This window comes from Hemiscyllium ocellatum, chromosome 47 (assembly GCF_020745735.1).
Source record: "Hemiscyllium ocellatum isolate sHemOce1 chromosome 47, sHemOce1.pat.X.cur, whole genome shotgun sequence".
Classification (NCBI taxonomy): domain Eukaryota; kingdom Metazoa; phylum Chordata; class Chondrichthyes; order Orectolobiformes; family Hemiscylliidae; genus Hemiscyllium; species Hemiscyllium ocellatum.
Window position 1 is genome coordinate 15,929,978 of NC_083447.1, and position 20,689 is coordinate 15,950,666.

Sequence of the window (20,689 nt, forward strand, 5' to 3'; positions counted from 1 at the left end):
ACAACAGACTCTGAACTTCCCAGGAATTGGCCATGATTGGGAGCTGTAGCAGCCTTAGAATGGGGTAGTTAGAGAGTCATAGAGGTCTACGGCAAACAAACAGGTCCTTCGGCCCAACCTGACCGTGCTGCCCCATTTTGACAATTTACTCTAATCCCAATTGTCTGAGTTTGGTCCATATCCCTCCATATCTATCCCATTCATCTCCCTGTCCAAATGTTCCTCAAATTGTACTCACCTCCACACCACTACCTCTGGCGATCAATTCCAGACACTCACCATACTCTGTATAAAAAAGATCACCCCTTGGACTCTTTTGTACCTCTCCCCTTAAACCTAGTTGTAGACTACCCTACCCTGGGGAAAGGCTGTTGGTTATCTACCTTATCCATTCCCCTCATGATTTTATAAACCTCTATAGGTCACCCCTCAGGCTTCAGGGGAAATAGTCCTGGCCTATCCAGCCTCTCCTTATAACTCAAACCCTTCCAGTCAAAGTTAAAAATCACACAATACCAGGTTAAAGTCCAACTATATCCTTTCTATAGTGAGGTGAGCTGAACTGCACGCAGCACTCAAGATGTGGCCTCACCCATGGCCTGTACAGTTGCAACAAGGCACCCTATACTCAGTGCTCCTACTGATGAAAGCATGTGTGTCCAAAACGTTTCGATTCATTGGCACATCAACACTAACACCCTGTTCACTGTCAGTGTTATACCTGGGAGGCTGAAAAGCCAACTGCCCCTTCTCCATCTCGGTGATAATGCCCTTTTTCATACACCCTTCAGGGTTCTGTGCTCCATATGGTATGGCAAAGTGAGAGGGTAAGGTTCCCACAGTTAAAAATAACCGCAGTACCCAACACTCTAAGCTACCATGACCCCATCCACACCTGTCCTCCCCATCTTACATTTCACAAATTTAAGATATAAAAGAGGCCTAAGGGGCAACTTTTTCACATAGAAGTTGGTATGTGTATGGAATGAGCTGCCAGAGGAAGTGGTGGAGGCTGGTACAATTGCAACATTTAAGAGGCATGTGGATGGGTATATGAATAGGAAGGGTTTGGAGGGATATGGGTTGGGTGCAGGCAGGTGGGACTAGATTGGGTTGGGATATCTGGACGGGTTGGACCGAAGGGTCTGTTTCCGTGCTGTACATCTCTATGACTCAATGACAGATCTCACTCCCAGATCCACCAAGTGCAGCTCTTTGGACACTTGACTGTCCGTATCTGAACTTCTGCTTGCGTGTTGATCCTGCACTCGTTGGCTCTGGTGATGGTTCAGGGGTAAAAGTCTGATCAGGGCAGCCTTGGGCTCTCATACTATGTTAAAGGCGCCGCGTAAATGCAACTTGGTAAGTGAAAGGTATAGCAAGTGTTCTTACCCTGACACCTGTATCCTTGTTTGATGACACCCCACAGCTGAAAGGGGGAAAGAAACGAGGAATTAATCTTGGGTTAACACGTGAACACAGAAACCTCCTCTGCGATTCCGTCAGCTACACTCTGCCTACTTTGTTGAACATACAAAGGGAGTGTTGCTAGGGAACAGTGCCATTCCCAGCCGTATATCTGCGATAATGTTTGTTGGAATTATTGTGCGGGTTCTGATTAGACTCATACACACACCGAGTGGCACCCCTCACTGACATTGACCACGAATGCAGCCCACAACTAAGTGACAAAGCACAAGCATCGCTGTCTACTTAATGAAGGAACGGCTGCTCAGAAAGCCCAATACGAGTGAAGTCAATGGATTAATGCCACAGGGATCTCCGATCACTGGGAGCACGTGATGGAGACCTGAAGCTACAGTGGCTCCTGTCATGCCTTCAGCTTGTGAGACCATCTCTCCTCCTGCTTCCTGTTGTAGGGGGGGGGTCCAGGAGGGCTCAGGGGGCAATTGCTATTCCCTGTTAGCAGTGTGAGGAGGAGTCGGAGTGCTCCCTGCAACCTCTTCAGAGTGGCTGTCTCCAGCCCTTACGGTCGGCTGCTTCTCCCTCCCCAAAAGGGTAAGGGCAGCATATACACAGGTTCCCCTCTCAGCCACTCACCATCCTGACTTGGAGATCCCACCAGAGTCCAGGAATTCCCTCCCTAAGGGCATTGTGGGTCTACCCACAGCAGATGGGCTGCAGCGGGTCAAGAAGGCAGCTCACCACCTCCCCCACCTTCTCCAGGGGCATTTTGATGAGGTGATGGCCTAGTGGTATTGTCACTTGCCCCAGAGACCCCTGGTAATGATATGGGGTTCAAATCCCACCACGGCAGATGATGGAATTGGGATTCAATAAAAACTGGAATAAAGAATCGAATGATGATCACAAATCCATTGTTGGGAAAATCCTGTCCGGTTCATCAATGCTTTTGAGGGAAGGAGACTTACCTGGTCTGGCCTACATGTGACTCCAGTCAATGTGGTTGAATCTTAAGTGTCCTCTGGGGAAGTGCCGCACTGTTGGAGGTTCAGTGCTGAGGGAGCGCCACACTGTCAGGGGGTCAGTACTGAGGGAGTGCCGCACTGTCAGGGGGTCAGTGCTGAGGGAGTGCCGCACTGTCGGAGGGTCAGTGCTGAGGGGGTGCCGCACTGTCGGAGGGTCAGTGCTGAGGGAGTGCCGCACTGTCAGAGGGTCAGTGCTGAGGGAGTGCCGCACTGTCGGGGGGTCAGTGCTGAGGGAATGGGCACTGTCAGAGGGTCCGTGCTGATGGAATGTTGCACTGTCGGAGGGTCAGTGCTGTGGAAGCAGGCACTGTCAGAGGGTCAGTGCTGACGGAGTGCCGCACTGTCGGAGGGTCAGTGCTGACGGAGTGCCGCACTGTCGGAGGGTCAGTGCTGACGGAGAGCCGCACTGTCGGAGGGTCAGTGCTGACGGAGTGCCGCACTGTCGGAGGGTCAGTGCTAAGGGAGTGCCGCACTGTCCGAGGGTCCGTGCTGAGGGAGGGCCGCACTGTCGGAGGGTCAGTGCTGAGGGGGTGCCGCACTGTCTGGGGGTCAGTGCTGAGGGAGTGCCGCACTATCGGAGGGTCAGTGCTGAGGGGGTGCCGCACTGTCGGGGGGGTCAGTCCTGAGGGAATGTTGCACTGTCAGAGGGTCAGTGCTGAGGGAATGCCGCATTGCTGGAGGGTCAGTGCTGAGGGAGTGCCGCACTGTCGGAGGGTCAGTGCTGTGGAAGCGGGCACTGTCAGAGGGTCAGTGCTGACGGAGTGCCGCACTGTCGGAGGGTCAGTGCTGAGGGAGTGCCGCACTGTCGGAGGGTCAGTGCTGACGGAGTGCCGCACTGTCGGAGGGTCAGTGCTAAGGGAGTGCCGCACTGTCCGAGGGTCCGTGCTGAGGGAGAGCCGCACTTTCAGAGGGTCAGTGCTGATGGAGTGCCGCACTGTTGGAAGGTCAGTGCTGATGGAGTGCTGCACTGTTGGAGGGTCAGTGCTGATGGAGTGCTGCACTGTGGGAGGGTCAGAGCTGATGGAGTGCCGCACTGTCGGAAGGTCAGTGCTGAGGGAGTGCCGCACTGTTGGAGGGTCAGTGCTGAGGGAGTGCCGCACTGTCGGAGGGTCAGTGCTGAGGGAGTGCCGCACTGTCGGAGGGTCAGCGTTGAGGGAGTGCCGCACTGTCGGAGGGTCAGTGCTGAGGGAGTGCCGCACTGTCGGAGGGTCAGCGTTGAGGGAGTGCCGCACTGTCGGAGGGTCAGCGTTGAGGGAGTGCCGCACTGTCGGAGGGTCAGCGCTGAGGGAGTGCCGCACTGTCGGAGGATCAGTGCTGAGAGAGTGCCGCACTGTTGGAGGATCAGTGCTGAGGGAGTGCCGCACTGTCGGAGGGTCAGCGCTGAGGGAGTGCCGCACTGTCGGAGGGTCAGCGCTGAGGGAGTGCCATGCTGTTGGAGGTGCTTTCCTTCAGATGAGGCATTCAACCAAAGTCCCGTTTTTTTTTAAAAAATGAATTCATTTGCAGGATGTAGGCCTCACTGACTAGACCCAGCATTTATTGCCCTTTTCTGAAAGGTGCCTGGAATCCAATACAGGGCTAGAGCAGATCTGAAGGACATTCGTTTGGTTTCTCCTGACGGTCTTGGTCATCATTAGATTCCCAGTTCTAGATTTTCTTTCCCCTTTGGATCAAATTCCGATTCCACGGGGGCAGTTTTCCGAACCCAGGAACATTCAGCCGGGTCACCGGATTGAGAGGCTGGCGATAATACCACATGACCACCATCTTCCCTTTCAGGAGACGCCACCCCGTTCCGGTGACCCGACCAGTGGCTCATCTCTCAGTCATCCTGTGGGATCATGCTGTGCCCAAAGTGATGGCAGGTCACATCGGTGGCCACTCTCAATTGGCTGTGAGGCGTTTCGTTAGGGGTGGTGAGGGGATGGGTGGCGGGGTGTAGGAGCAGGGTCACCCCGAGGCTGGTGAGAAAACACTACGCAAATGCGTCAGAGCGGTGCACCCGAGAACTTACGAATCCAGCGCAGCTGTCGCAGAAGGTGGGCTTCTTGTAGGTGGTCTCCTGGAAGTTGTGCAGGAAGCCAAGCCTCAGCTTGGAGCAGATGGAGCTGCCCCTCATGAAGTAGGCCGTGATCTCCTCTCGGCTGATCAGGCCCTCGCTGTAACGAAACCAAGCACAGAACCCACCGGTCAGCAACCACCACCTTCCCTCTCCCACCGGCCCGCCCTCACCAAACACACCCCCGGGGTTGGGGTGTCCCTCACCCCCTCCAAAAACGGCAGAAGCTAGAAACAAAACTGGAGATTGGAAGCAGAGAAACGTTGCCCACGGATTACAGGTTGTGCCAAAATGGCGACCTCCCCCCGCCAAGTTGTTAGGTCAGAGTTCAAACAGGCTTGTGGGGGGAAGGGTTGGGTTCCCTGTGTGAGCAAGAAGAGTTTCAAAACAACATCAGGAAAGACCGAATCAACACCCTTACACAGTAACCGAGGTTGTTTTGATGTCCTTGCCTTTAATTCTCTACGTTAAAGGAGCCAACTGTTAGGGGACGGATTTATCACATCTTCTACAACCACATTGATTTCTGGCCTTCAGAGCACTGTGGACCTCACTGGCTGCCGAACTGAGCAGCGTCAATATTTCACATTTGAACGTAGGCCAGAATGTGAGGGAGAGAGGACTAGGATACATCGAGATGGTGGATTAGTGTGTAGTGCCAGGGATACCTGTACATCAGTAAAGACCGGTAAGGCCACACAGAGTACAGGGTTAAACAGAGAGTAAAACTCTCTATACACTGTCCCCCACCAAACACTACCCAGGACAGGGACAGCATGGGGCTAGATACAGAGTAAAGCTCCCTCTACACTGTCCTCATCAAAGACTCCCAGGACAGGGCAGCATGGGGTTAGATAAAGAGTAAAGCTCCCTCTACACTGTCCTCATCAAACACTCCCAGGACAGGGGCAGCACGGGGTTAGATACAGATATTGAGGGCGGCACGGTGGCACAGTGGTTAGCACTGCTGCCTCACAGCGCCTGAAGACCCGGGTTCAATTCCCGACTCAGGCGACTGACTGTGTGGAGTTTGCACGTTCTCCCCGTGTCTGCGTGGGTTTCCTCCGGGTGCTCCGGTTTCCTCCCACAGTCCAAAGATGTGCGGGTCAGGTGAATTGGCCATGCTAAATTGCCCGTAGTGTTAGGTAAGGGGTAATGTAGGGGTATGGGTGGGGTTTCGCTTCGGCGGGTCGGTGTGGACTTGTTGGGCCGAAGGGCCTGTTTCCACACTGTAAGTCTAATCTAATCTAAAGCTCCCTCTACACTGTCCCCATCAAATGCTCGCAGCACAGGGGCAGCATAGGGTTAGATACAGAGTAAAGCTCCCTCTACATGGTCCCCCATCAAACGCTCCCATGACAGGGACAGTACAGGATGAGATATACCTTCTTCTCCACTGTCCCCATTTCTTGGCCCGGATTCCGGAGTGAATGTGAACTCAGCGAGGTTCTCATTTCTGCCATTAGACAATCTCAGGGAGGGTCAAGGTGAGGCTGTCGGTTAGTGTGGCCAAGTTCACCTTACAGATCAATTCCCTGCTCACCAACATCAGGCCGAGAAGGGACCCTCAAACCCTGGCTCACTGAACTACGTAGTTGCACGACAGTCTGACAGGAGGGATTTCCATCTCACCTTGGACTGGAACCTGAGTTCCTGATGGCCACATTCATTGACCCCTTAAAAACATTCCATGTTTTGGCCTCAACTGCTTTCTGTGGCAGAGAATTCCACCCACTCGCCTCCACCTCCCCCCACCCCCCTGACCCCCCAACTCTCTGGGTGAAGAGATTTCTCCTCATCTCAGTCCTAAACCCAATATTCTTTTAGACTGTGTGCTCTCCTTTTGGAACGGGTTGGTGCTGGTTGGTCTCCATGTACAGAGACCGTCAGGGAACTTGTCCTTACCGTTCCTTATCCAGGACGAAGAACGAAAACGGGAAACTGACGGCGATCTTCTCAAACTCGACTTGGGAAATGTAGCCATCTTGGTCGTGATCATAATTTTTGAACACGGACTGTGAAGGAGGAAAGGGGAGGTGAACAGTTCGATCACAAATGAAGCTGGAGTCCGTGGTCAGACGCATCTCTGGTCTTCCCCCATGCTGGAAATGCCAGCCAGTAATAATATACCAACAACCCATCTCTGAGTCATAGAGATGGACAGCACGGAAACAGACCCTTCAGTCCAGCCTGTCCATGCTGACCAGATCTTCCAACCCAATCTAGTCCCATTTCCCAGCACTTGGCCCATATCCCCCGAAATCCTTCCTATTCATATCCCCATCTAAATGCCTTTAAAAAGCTGTAATAATCTGTCCAACAGGGTTTCTCCTTGTAGACGGAGCCCTGCTTCCCCAATATATACCCCAACATGCAAACCCATCGACCAGCAAAACAACCAACCCATATCCATATCCATGTTTCATATCACAGACTCAAAGCAATCTCTCTCTGTCATCAACAATTTCTCACCCAGCCAACTCTCTCAACCGAATCTAGAGTGTTACCACCTTACCCCACCCAATTTCACCTCCAAAAAGAACTCACTAAACTTTCATATTATTTATTTCATTCATTCTTGGAATGAGAGCATTGTAGTCTTGACCAAAGTTTATCGCTTGACTTTAACTGTCCTCAAGAAGGTGGGGGTGAGCTGCCATCTTGAACCGCTGCAGTCCGTGTGCTGTGGGTAGACCCACAATGCCCTGTGGGAGAGAATTCCAGGATTCGGACCCAGCGACACTGAAAGAACGGCGATATATTTCCAAGTCGGGATGGTGAGTGGCCTGGAGGGGAACTTGCAGGGGGTAGTATTCCCATGTATCTGCTGCCCTTGTCCTTCTAGATGGAAGTGGCCGTGGGTTTGGAAGGTGCTGCCTGAGGGTCTTTGGTGAGTTGTAGATGGTACACCCTGCTGCAACTGAGCGTCGGTGGTGGGGGGAGGGGATGCTTGTGGGTGTGGTCCCGATTAAGCAGGGGCTGCTTTTTCCTGGATGGTGTCGGGCTTCTTGAGTGTTGTTGGAGCTGCCCCCATCCAGGGGCAAGTGGGGAGTATTCCCTCACCCTCCTGACTTGTGCCTCACAGATGGTGGACAGGCTCAGGAGGTGAGTTACTGGCTGTAGGTTTGACCTGGTCTTGGGGCCACAGTATGACTTATCCAGTGCAGGTCATCGGTAGCCCCTGGAGTGTTGATAGCGGGCTATGTTGGTGATGCCAAGGGGAGGCAGTTGTTAGAGATGGTGATTGCCTGGCCCTTCTGTAAGGGGGATATGACACTCGCTAATGCCACTTACCATTAACCTGCCTTAGCACACCCAAATCCAAACACTCCTTAACCTACCCTCTCTGTCCAGTCTAACCCACCTTCCACCCACATGGCCAAACAGGCAAAGTCATGGCTGACCTGCTCAATCCCCTCAACTCGCCCACCCCACACCGTTTCTCCCTAATGTGATCATCTACACCCAGTGAAGTGCTAACGGCCTGTCACACTCTCACTGGCACCCCCATACCCGTCACCACGGCCAACAGAATGCCAGCTGGGACCTTGGCGTCGTTCCAGTGCACCCGACCCCAGCTCCTCTTGACCCTGATCTGAGCGGTTTAGGCTGACATGATGCAGATGTACTTACGTCCACCATCTGCTGGACATGCTTACTGACCGTCACGGCATCGAGCTTTGGTGCCACCCCGGAGGCCCAGTCAACTACCACCGGTGGCTTGCAGGGGGACACTGACTGGAATAGAATGGAAACAGGTGAAAGCTTCACTCGACGGTAGCTGGTCGACCGAGGAGGCCTGAACCCGTTCAGCCATCTTGCAGCGCACCAAGGGGTTGGGAAGCTGTGTGGACTGTCCGTGTCACATCAGTAGTCCTCCCCACCCCTCCCTCTACTCCCACTCTCTCCACCCTGGGGCTATACGTCAGATGAGGAATCTCCACAGTAAATAGAACAATAGAATCCCTCTAGTGTGGAAGCGGGCCATTCAGCCCATCGAGTCCACACTGACCATTCTGAGGTACCTCAGAGTGGAACACGCTGGATGGAGAAACGCTGAAACCAATTCCGCTTTCTGTCATTTTGAATTTCAATGTATTTTTAAAAAAAATCTGCTGAATGTGTTATTTTTTTTCCCAGAAACATATGTTAGAACTCTTGATTGTCATGGAATGAGGGAAAATGGAGGGAAGGCCTCAATCAGATCAGAACAGTCTCAAGGCCTACAGACTACTCTGATTCCTATTTCTTAAATTCTAAATTCTAGGAGAAATAATTGAGAGATTTATGTCTAGCAAATGATTGAATACAATTCCAAGACCGACCAGCGACGCACAGTGATTTCGAATGCTGGGTTGAGCCAAAGATAAGGTTAATATGTCAAATACAGGAGCTGTGAAGAAATCAAGAAGACATCTTGAAAAATATGCTATGCTGGGTCTGGGAATTGTATTCAATCATTTGCTGGCTATAATCCCCTTGGTCATTTCTCTTGGACGTTCAGAGTAGGTCACCAGGCCCCTCCAGCCTGTTCTGGAATGATTGTGGCCCATTTTCCCACCTCTGCCCAATTATCCCTGTCGATGGTAAGACAGTTTCATCTGTGTCGCTAGCTGAGAATGTGTTAACTGAAGAGAGACAAGAGAAGCTCGGAGCTTCCTAGTAAGTGGGACTTATTGGGAGGTTAGCTAACAATGCAAGTCAGAGGAACAGTGCAGAGGAAGAGGACCCGTTCTAATGGGTGGTGCGGTGGCTCAGTGGTTAGCACTGCTACCTCACAGTATCAGGGACCCAGGTTCGATTCCAGCCTCAGGCGACTGCCTGTGTGGGGTTTGCACATTCTCCCTGTGTCTATGTGGGTTTCCTCCCACAATCCAAAGATGTGCAGGTCTGGTGAATCGGCCATGCTAAATTGCCCATAGTGTTAGGTGCATTAGTCAGAGGGGAATGGGTCTGGGTGGGTTACTCTTCGGAGCGTCAGTGTAGATTTGTTGGGCCTGTTTCCACACTGTCGGGAATCTAACCGTCTGCTGTATTTTCTGACATTACTCATTCAAACAGTGCCACACTTGCCAAGTCTAACATTGCACATGGAGTCCTTTCTCGTTCCTTCATGAGATGTGGGCATGACTGGCAGTGCCCACATTTGTTTCCCATCTCTAACCCTCCCTGAACCAAGCGACTTGCTCGGCCATTTCAGAGGGCACTTAAGACTCAACCACTTTGGCGTAATTGATCTGGAGTCACATATAGTTGAAGGTGGTGAGTTTCTGCCTTACCTCCAGAGGTGAGTGGTTGGTCTTATGAAGGGAGATTGAGCAGTTTAGGCCCATACTCTCTGGAGTTTAGAAGAACAAAAGGCGATCTAATTGAGGGACGCAAGTTGCTCATGGTGGGTGACACATGAGAAGATGTTACCTCAAGCAGAGCAAGACAGAGCGAGAGGTCAGTGTTTTGGGAGAAGGAGGGAGCAGATTTAAAACTGAGATGGGGAGGAATGATTTCACTCAAAGGATTGTGGAGCTGTGGAACTCACTCCCTCACAGGGAGGTGGGCTGCTGGGAGTAAATTTAGGAGCAGGAGACAGGCAGATTGTTAACTAGTAATGGGCTGAATGGGAACAGGCCGGAAAGTGGAGTTCAGGCCGAGATGAGATCAGCCTTGATTGTATTAAAGAGCGGGGCAGGCCTGAAGGGCTGAATGGCCTACTCCTGATCCTAGTTCTGATGTTCTTTGGGACATTAATGAAGCAGACAGTTAGAAACTCCAGGCTGAGGGCTTCTTGCTCAATTTCAACAGGTTTTGGAACTCTGCGTTCAATTCTGGTCTCCCTGCACTAGGAAAGACATTGCGAAACCTGAAAGGGTTCAGAAAAGATTTACAAGGATGTTGCCAGGGTTGGAGGGTTTGAGCTACAGGGAGAGGCTGAACAGGCTGGGGCTGTTTTCCCTGGAGTATCGGAGGCTGAGGGGTGACCTCATTGAGGTTTATAAAACTATGAGGGGCATGGATAGGATAAATAGACAAAGTCTTTTCCCCCAGGGTTGAGTCACAGAGATATACAGCACAGAAACAGACCCTTCGGTCCAACTCATCCATGCCAACCAGATATCCTAAATTAATCTAGTCCCATTTGCCAGCATTTGGCCCATATCCCTCTAACGCCTCCCGAGTAGTGTTCCCATCCAGAGAGCTTTTAATTGTACCACTTCCTCTAGCAGCACATTCCATACACCCACCACCCTCTGAGTGAAAAAGCTGCCCCTTACATCCCTTTTAAATCTTTTCCCCCTCACCTTAAACCTATGCCCTCTCGAGTTGGTCTCCCATACCCTGGGGAAAAGACCTTGACCGTTCAAGGGGGAGGATATCTGTTCGGGATGGATGAGTTGGACCGAAGAGTCTGTTTATGTGCTGTATGATTCCATGACTGGGAAAACCACTGCCGAATCTCCAAGCGATAGGGTTCTCTGTGATAACTGTGATGAACCGCGTCATGTTTCCTTACCACAGTTCGGTGAGTTTTTGGTTCCTTTGCGTAGGACAGCTCATAGATTTCATCTTCAGTGTAGTAAAGATCGAGTGATAACTGAAAGAAATGTCAGAACAATGAGAGAAATGACCAGGTTTTTGCACAGATCAAAAAACCCAGCACAGCAGCACAGCTGTGTGTGTGTGTGTGTGTGTGTGTGTGTGTGTGTGTGTGTGTGTGTGTGTGTGTGTGTGTGTATGTGTGCGCGTGTGTGTGTGTATGTATGTGTGTGTGTGTGTGTATGTATGTGTGTGTGTGTATGTGTGTGCATGTGTGTGTGTATGTGTGTGTGTGTGTATGTATGTGCGTGTGTATGTGTGTGCGTGTGTGTGTGTATGTGTGTGTGTGTGTGTGTATGTGTGTGTGTATGTGTGTGTGTGTGTGTGTGTGTGTGTGTGTGTGTGTGTGTGCGTGTGATAATTCCTGTCTTCCCAGGGAGTAGAGAACGTCCAGAACTGACTGCATCTGTGGGCAGTAAGCAGACTTAATGTTTCGGGTTCAGCGATCATGAGTTCTGATGAAGAGCTTTCTCTCTCTTCCCCCCCCCCAGATGCTGCCAGACTTGCTGAGTTTCCCCAGCAATTCCTGTTTTTGTTTCAAAGTTGCTGGCTGCTGTAGTGGGAACTGACTGTGTCTTTGAGAGATTTCTGATTGGTTCAGATCACATCAGGTTGACTATCTCTGCCTTCATTGCCTCCAAAATGTACTATACCAACACCTCCCCCCTCCCCCACACCCCCCACACGTTGGTATCTCACATTTTATCCTGAATAACCCTCAGGTTACCCGAGGTTCAGTTTGCTCTGTCTTACCTCAGAGTGCGTCTCTTTCCCCTCTCACCTCTCCCCTCTCACCTCTCCCCTCTGCTCCCTCACCTACACTGGCTCCTGTCCAAACACAAGATTCAGAATCCCTACAGTGTGGAAGCAGGCCGTTCGGCCCGTTGAGACCTCACTGACCATCCAATCAGCATCCCAACCAGACTCACAGGCCTGGCCCATCTCTGTAACCCTGCATTTCCCATGGCCAATGCTCCTAACCTGCACAACCTTTCTACTCCAATGTCCATGAAATAAGGGTCAACGTCCCATGATCCTTCCTGATTCCCTGCTGTACCTTTGTGCTGCTGGCTTTCTGAGTTTCACGTACAAGTTCCCCCCTCCATCCCCAAGTCCCTTTGGGCTGCAGCTTTCTCTCCTTTTAAATCATACCCTGTTCATTTGTTCCCTCTTCTAAGCTGAACCGATTCACATTTTCCCACATTATACTCCATTTGCCAGTTTGTAAGTTACAGATTTGGGTCATGCAGTATCCTTTGATGTTATACTGGGTAAGCCTTTTGCTAACTCTCTCTTGCAATACCTCAGACAGGAAAGCGTCCATTTATAAAGTTCTCAAAAGCCTTATTCCTCATTCACTCTGTGTGTAAGGTATCCCTGCTCGACAACTCTGCAAGAAACCAGGGTTCAGTCCTCAAACTATTCCCGGTTTTCACCGCCCCACTGTTGGTGGCAGTCCCTTCAGCCAGTTAAAACCCTGCGCCTCTCTGATCCTCCTTAAAGTCTATCTATCTGCCCAAAGTGTTGGTCACCTCTCTTAGAACCCACTGCTGTGACTCAGAGTTGGGGTTTCCCTAATACCTGCTTCTGAGAATTCAATTACTCATGAGCCGTTGACCAATAGTTTATCACCAAGACCGTGCCAATTACGACAACACTTCAATGGATTTAGATGATCACGATGATAAAATATTGGTCAATGGGTCATGAGTAATTGAGTCATTACCATTTAGAAGGAGGTCACTCGTCCCGTCAAGGCTGTGCTGGCTCTCTGTAGGGCGATGTAGTCACTCCCACTCATTGGTGCACGATGGACAGTCCTACTTGCCAACATCATCCCCTCCCCACCCTCCCCTCCCCAGTCCCGGTCTATAAAAGGCCCCTTTCCTGACATATAGAGACACTTGTCTAATGTCCATCCGGGAAGTGCCTGAATCCGAAACCAAACCCAAAATTGTGATGGACCCCATCCTGCATCCAACCCTGTTATCTCCCTATTTAAGACGGACAGCGGTAAGTTAAATATGACATTTCCCTTCTTCTGATGCTCTGGGTACTTGCCCATAGACTAACCCCATTGGGGTCCAAGCTGAAGGCCTAGATGTTGACTGTGTTGAACAGGGTGATACCCTTCTCTTCAGATTTCTCCAGTTGGCTATCACTAATTGGAATCTCAGTTCCCAGCCTCCGTTGAAAGTGAGACTGATTTTATCATTCAGCAACTTACCGATTCACAGCCCTCTTGACTCAACACTGCAGACTTTCAACTTCCTTTCTCCTTTCTAGACTATTTTATTTACTCCCCTAGCGCCAGAGTTGATCTTGACTCCACACTTTCAGCTCCTACATGGAGCTGTCCACCTCCTACCCCTCCACTGTGTCTGTGTGGGTTACCTCCAGGTGCTCCATGGTCCAAAGATGTGCAGGTTAGGGTGAACTGGCCATGCTAAAATGCTCATAGTGTTCAGGGATGTGCATGCTGGGTGGATTAACCCCGGGAAATGTGGGGATAAAGTAGGGGGTGGGATGATCTTTGGAGGGTCAGTGCAGACTCAATAGGCTGAACGGTCTACGTTTGCACTGTAGAGGTTGTACGATTCTATGATTTACTCTGCCATTAACCCTTACCCCAAACCAAGCTGCAGTCATAGAGTCATACAGCACCAAAACAGACCCTTCGGCCCAACTCATCCATGCTGACCAGGTTTCCCAAACTAAACTAGTCCCATTTACCTGTGTTTGACTCATATCCCTCCAAACTCTTCCTATTCATGTACTTGCCCAGATGCCTTTTAAATGTTGCAATTGTACCAGCCTCCACCACTTCCTCTGGCAGCTCATTCCATGCCCGTACCACCCTCTGGGTGAAAACGTTGCCCCTTAGGTCTCTTTTAAACCTTTCCCCTCTCACCTTAAACCTATGCCCTCTAGTTTTGAACTCTCCTATCCTGGGAAAAAGACCTTGGCTATTCACTCTATCCATGCCCGTCATGATTTTATAAATCCCTATCCCCTCAGCCTCCCACATTCCAGGGGAAAGAAATCCCAGTCTAACAATCTAAGGGAAGGTGACTGGACCCGAAACATTAACAGATTTTTCTCCACAGGTGCTCCAGACCTGTTGAGCTTTTCCAGCAATTTCTACTTTTGATTTTGCCTCTCCCTATAGCTCAAACCGTCCAATCCTGCCCCCAGCAATCCCTTTGAATTTTGTTCTATTCCATCTTTTTCACTGAACCTCTCTCGACCTGTCACTCCACCCAATCCCCTGCCTCTTTTTTGTTATTATAAAACCATAGCATTTCTGTCTTCAGTGCTGAAGAGGAGCCAGGTGAGGACTCCAAACATTAACCCTGTTTCTCTCTCCACGGATGCTGCCAGACCTGCTGAGTTTCTCTATCACTTTCTATCCAGGTTTCTATTTTCAATGGCGTTTTGCAACTCAAGGATTCTTTTGGTGTAATGTTGGTGTTTCAGACCAGTCTCACATTTGACTCTTTCGGGAAGCTCAGAAACATCATCTCAAGAGCCCAGTTTGATTCTTCACCCAGACCCACTCCGTTTCCAGTCGGTACAAAATTAGCCTTCGCCACCTCACAACGTAGTGCCCACTGATGCTGTGCTTTTTACTCGGAATCTTTCTTTCGGATGCCCGCAGATTCAGACAGAAGGGACCAACATTGCAAAGTCTGTATCTCCTTTGTGATGATTTTTCACCCAGAGGGTGGTACGTGTGTGGAATGAGCTGCCAGAGGAAGTGGTGGAGGCTGGTACAATTGCTACATTTAAAAGGCATCTGGACGGGTATATGAATAGGAAGGGTTTGGAGGGATATGGGCTGGGTGCTGGCAGGTGGGACTAAATTGGGTTGGGATATCTGGTTGGCATGGACGGGTTAGACAATAGACTATAGACAATAGGTGCAGGAGTAGGCCATTCTGCCCTTGGAGCCAGCACCACCATTCATTATGATCATGGCTGATCATCCTCAATCAGTATCCTGTTCCTGCCTTATCCCCATAACCCTTGATTCCACTATCCTTAAGAGCTCTTGGACTGAAGGGTCTGTTTCTGTGCTGTACACCTCTATGACTCTATGATACTATGGATTTACAAAGTATATTTGTCCTTTTTTTAAAAGATAGCTTTTAAGGCAGAGGTGACAAACAGTCTACTAGCGTAAACATATTGTGAGGGTTTGGTTTAAAGCTGGAACAATAGAAGCAGCCTGGCTGGGTGGCATCAAGCTCCCACAGAGAGCCAGGATTTGTAGTTTTAGCTTTCAGCAGTTGTGGTTGGGGTCTTGAAGAAGTGGAAGATATTTTTTCCTCCTCTCTTGTTTACACCAAAAGCTGGACCTTCCTTTCCTGCGATGGGAATCGTGTGTGAGCCAGTTCTGCTTTTCTGAGTTTGCCTCTTCGCCAAGGGGGTGTGTTTATGAGATGTTACTATATTGGGACAGTTAATTAGTATTAGTTATTGTATCTATTATTCTATTAAGTGTTCCAAAAATGTGAATTCCTTCATTATTTTGTTGTATTTTTGGTGACGGTGGATGAATAAAACGTGTTTTGTTTTAATCCAGTAGTTTGGCCAATTGAATTTGGAAAGCAACTCCTTAAATTTGCCTTTAAGATAAGAAAAGGTCAGGGTTCAGGCTATCCTCTGAATATTTTGAGGGGGTTTAGTCTAGTCCATAATGCCAAGGTGCCTCACAGGAGTGTCATTAGATAGTCTTTTGATTTATTCACCCAGATGTGGGCATCACTGGCCACTTATTGCTCATTCCCAATTACCCAGAGGGCTGTTAAGGGTCAAACACATCGCCGTGGGTCTGGAGTCACATGTAGGCCAGATCAGCTAAGGATGGCAAATTTCCTTCCCTGAGGAACTTTAGTGAACCAGATGGGTTACTCCCCAACAATTAACTGTGGTTTGATAGTCATTGAGAAGTGTGGAAGCAGACCACTTGGCCCATTGAAGAGCATCCCACCCAGACCCACCCTATCCCCTGCATTCCCCATGGCTAACCCACCTAGCCTGCACAACCCTGGACACTACAAGCAATTTAGCATGGCCAATCCACCTACCCTGCACATCTTTGGACTGGATCACTTTATAGAGGTTTATAATATCATGAGGAGTGTAGCTAAGGTGACTAGCCAAGGGTAGGGGAGTCCAAAACTAGAGGGCATAATGATAACGGAGGAAACCCACACAGACACAGGGAGAACATGCAAACGCCACACAGATAGTCACCCCGAGGCTGGAATTGAACCTGGGACCCTGTGAGGCAACAGTGCTAGTCACTGAGCCACCACATCACCCCAGTCATCAGACTCTTAACTCCAGATTTGATTCTAAAATTGAATTCAAATTCCATAACGGCAGGAATCAAGCCCAGAACATTACCTGTACCTCTGGATTAATAATCCAGCGATAATACCATTTGGCCATCACTTTCCTGGGAAGGCCCTTTCTGAGATACTTGGACTGGTGGCCAAACCCTTGGAGAAATACTTTGATATTTAACGATAGAAGTCACAGACAGCTTCAGAGATTGATCCTGTTCAGGGTTAGTTGGGTCTGGCCATTATTCATTCCCATTCCCATCCAAGGCTTGCGGGATCGACTCACCGTCAGCAGATGGACAAGGTCCTTGTTCGCTTCGAAGGGTGGCGTACTGCCCTGGATCTGGATCAGCTCCAGGATGCGACTGTACAGCTGCTGCAGCTTGTTCAGGTTTATCTTCTTATCCTCAATATAGTCCGGCAGGGCTTCATTCAGGGAGACCAGGTCCTTCAGGTGGACCCCAAGGATGGGGATTTTAAAACCAGTGCATTCACTGAAGACCCGCCGATAGTTGCTATAGTTACTGCAGGAGGACAGAAGCTCTGTCATTTCATTCAATGTCTGTGATGAAGGGAGAGAAGAACATTATCAGGGTCAGAGACCGATTATTAGAGACTGGGCCAACAGAAACTATAACCATCCCCTACTCATAATCAGTGTGGAAACAGGGCACCAACTCTCCGAAGAGCATCCCACCCAGACCCAGGAGAAAGTCGAGAGTGCGGTGCTGGAAAACCTGGCAGCATCCGAGGTTCAGGAGAGTCAACATCTCGGGCATAAGCCCGGACCCACTCTAACCTTTGCACTTCCCATGGCTAACCCACCTACTCTGCATGCTGCAGGCAATTTATCCTGGCCAATCCACCCAGGCTGAACATTTTTGGATTGTGGGAGGAAACCCGCGCAGACACGGGGAGAACGTGCAAACTCCATCCAGACAGTTGCCTGAGGATGGAATTGAACCCAGGTCCCTGGCGCTGTGAGGCAGCAGTGCTAATCACTGAGCCACCATGCCCCTCAATACCGCTGCTGCTAATTAAGCATGCATTTCAACTCTCTTTCTCTCATGCCTGAAAGCAGAGAAACCCGATATGGTAAGTGTCCAAGGTAACGAGTGGTCTCTGTGTCTTGTATAGGTGACCATATATGAACTCAGTGAGGGTGTACAGGCTGTTCTCCATTAACGTGCATTTCGTCAACGCACTTTGGCGGTAACGCAGTTGGGGAACAATTTTTAAAAAATGCGAACTTTTAAAGTATGTGTAACCTATTGCGCAATTACACATTTCAAGTGTATTTGTTATTGAGAGATTTTTGTATTGCAGAGGGTCACACAGGAACGCAACATCCACCTGTATGTAGATAATGAGGCATGGCTGGGAGTCTAGACATCCATCAAGTTCTTACATGACTGAAAACGATGCACTGAAGGGAACACATTGCTCCAATGATGGCTTCATAATTTTTTTTGTCAATGGACGGATTTTTTTTACACAATATATGAAAGTATCAAGTCCTCATAGTTTCTGATCCTGCTACCTCAGAGGTCTGGCTGAGTGAGAGTCTCATTGGGTAGCTGTGGTCTCAGTTTCTTTTTAGGGAGAATTATGAGTGGCTTTCTGTTTAAAACGTCCCACACATACCGTTGTTACTATCCCGTTCATTATTTCGGGCACAGGGCAGATACGGGAGAATGAGTATGGATGTGCCCTGGGTTGTTCCAGGGGGGAACGACTCACTGTTGAAGGTTCATGGGAGGGCACGGGTTGGCGGAAGGACATGAGGCCTCTCAAAGCCATCATTAAGTTTACGGTTCATGATTCCTCTAAGAGATGGGGAGTCACAAAGTCCTGGCTAAGCTCGTGGACTCCGCAGAGCTTGTGGGCAACTCGGGAGAAAGTGAGGACTGCAGATGCTGGAGATCAGAGTCGAGAGTGTGGCGCTGGAAAAGCACAGCAGGTCAGGCAGCACTCGAGAAGCAGGAGAATCAACGTTTCGGTTAGGCTCCTGATGAAGGGCTCTGACCTGAAACGTTGATTCTCCTGCTCCTCGGGAACCAGGGAATGCCCAACCCCCACAGGCCGGGAGTGAAGGATGTGGGGATTGCTGCTCCCAACCTTCTCCCAGTTCAATGCCACCGGGAATGTGAGCAAGAGTCTCAGAATCTGTTCCAATCCAGCCCAACATTCCAGGCTGCCACTGAAAGGACGACATCAAATCAGCCATGATCTCACTGAATGGCGGACTAGGCCTGATGGTCCTACGTCGGCTCCTGAATGTTGACCTCTCTTTCTCCCCGCTGAGATTCTCTGGAGGACATAGCAACAGGAGTAGGCCATTCACCTCCTCGAGTCTGTACTACCATTTATTGAGATCACGGCGAATCAGCGGCCTAACTCCATATACCTGCTCTTGGCCTGCATCCCTTCCTGTGTCTTAACAACAATTTATTCACTTCAGATTTAAAATTAGCAACCGATCCAGTGTCCACTACCACTTGTGGAAGGGAATTCCAAGCATCTACCACCCTTGGTGTGTGGAAGTGCTTCGTAACGTCTTTCCTGAACGGTCCGAGTTCTCAGGCTATGCTCTTCCTTCGAGAATCCCTAACCAATGGAAGTAGTTCACCTATCCCATCTTTTCCTTCTTTTAGCTGCTTCTATTCTATTTTCTGCTTCTATTTTCCGAATCTCCTGCTGCCTCAGGTCTTACAGATCCCTCAGCATCTCAGAGTCAGATGGAGCCAAAAATAAACGTAACACCCTAAGAACTCAGCGCAGGAGTAGGCCGTCTGGCCCCTCCAGCCTGCTCCACCGTTCAATAAGATCATGGCCGAGCCTCTCATTGACTCAGCTCCACTTAGCCACCCTCTCACTCCAACTCTTAATTCCTTTACTGTTCAAAACAAAATCTACCTTCGCTTGAAAAGCGTTTACTGAAGTAGCGCCAACTACTTTAATGGGCAAGGAATTCCATAGATTCACAACCCTCTGAGTGAAGATGTTCCTTCTCAATTCAGTCCTAAATCTGCTCCCTCTAATCTTGAGGCTATGCCCTCTTGTCCTAGTCTCGCCTGTCAGTGGAAACATCCTCTCTACCTCTACCTTATCCATTCCCTTCATAATTTTATATGTTTCTATAAGACACCCCCCTCATTCTCCTAAATTCCAATGAATATAATCCCAATCTACTCAGTCGCTCCTCATAAGCCAAACCCCTCAACTCTGGAATCAATTTAGTGAACCTCCCCTGCACGCCCTCCAGTGCCAGTCCATCCTTTCTCAAGGAAGGAGATCAAAGCTGCACACAGTACGCCAAGTGTGGCCTCCTCACAGCCTGTACAGCTGCAACATAACCTCCCTGCTTTTAAACTCAATCCCTTTAGCAATGAAGGACAAAATTCCATTTGCCTTCCTAATTATATGTTGTACGTGCGGACCAACCCTCTGTGATTCATAGACAAGGACACCCAGGTCCCTCTGCACAGCAGCATGGCCCAACTGAGCGAGAGAGAGAGAGAGACAGAGGCATGAGTAAAGAGGACAGACCTTGGTGACATCCTGAGAGAGGTAGGAGCTGGTTTCCTTGAGCCGGGAAATGGCGCTGTGACAGAGGCCTCCGATCACTGCCATGAGAGTGTTAAAGTTCTGGAGTAACCGCAGTTTCTGTGAGGCAAGAAGAAGGCAATGAGGAACATCAAACGGCTCAAATGCGGAAGGTGAGCCCAAACAGGACACTCGGGTTTTAAAGAGGCCCCCACCACCATTCACCTTTCACCTTTCACCTTTCTTCATTCTGTCATCAAGTGTGGACACCAAGAGACGGGGGGTTAGAAAAAAGGAACATGAAAACAACATGATAATTGGAAACTGGTCCTCCATTTTGTCCTTGTAAATTGTTCATACCTTCACCTGCTTTTTGTGACACAGGGAGAGCAGAAATGTGCTCCTTTCTCCAAGATAAGCTCACCTCCTTACAGTTCTAGCAAACAGGAAATGAACTCCTGGGTCCTACTGCTCCCCCTTTTGTGACATTATTCATCTCCATTGCCGTTCCCAGTCAGTTGTGCCCCAGTACCCCACAACTACTCAACCTTCAAATCTTAATCACACAGCACGTTCATTAATAACCACTTATCAATGGTCATTTTTCTGTCTCTGCTATACTTGACTGGCCTGACCTACACGTGACTCCAGTCCCACAGCAATAACTGGCTAGGTCACATCTTAGTCACTAG

At 49.7% G+C, this 20,689-nt stretch overlaps 1 protein-coding gene across 1 annotated transcript in view; it reads right to left on the minus strand.

The window, feature by feature from the left end:
• Window positions 1–20,689, minus strand: part of rasgrp4 (RAS guanyl releasing protein 4) — a 161,951-nt gene that overhangs the window by 28,437 nt on the left and 112,825 nt on the right. Inside the window, exons 8-14 of the mRNA XM_060855886.1 lie at window positions 20,001–20,117; window positions 16,738–17,013; window positions 11,018–11,098; window positions 8,143–8,247; window positions 6,415–6,524; window positions 4,465–4,609; window positions 1,393–1,429 (exon numbers count right to left, since the gene is read on the minus strand). Of these exons, the coding sequence (XP_060711869.1) occupies window positions 1,393–1,429; window positions 4,465–4,609; window positions 6,415–6,524; window positions 8,143–8,247; window positions 11,018–11,098; window positions 16,738–17,013; window positions 20,001–20,117 (871 nt within the window). The remainder of the gene's footprint in view (window positions 1–1,392; window positions 1,430–4,464; window positions 4,610–6,414; window positions 6,525–8,142; window positions 8,248–11,017; window positions 11,099–16,737; window positions 17,014–20,000; window positions 20,118–20,689) is intronic.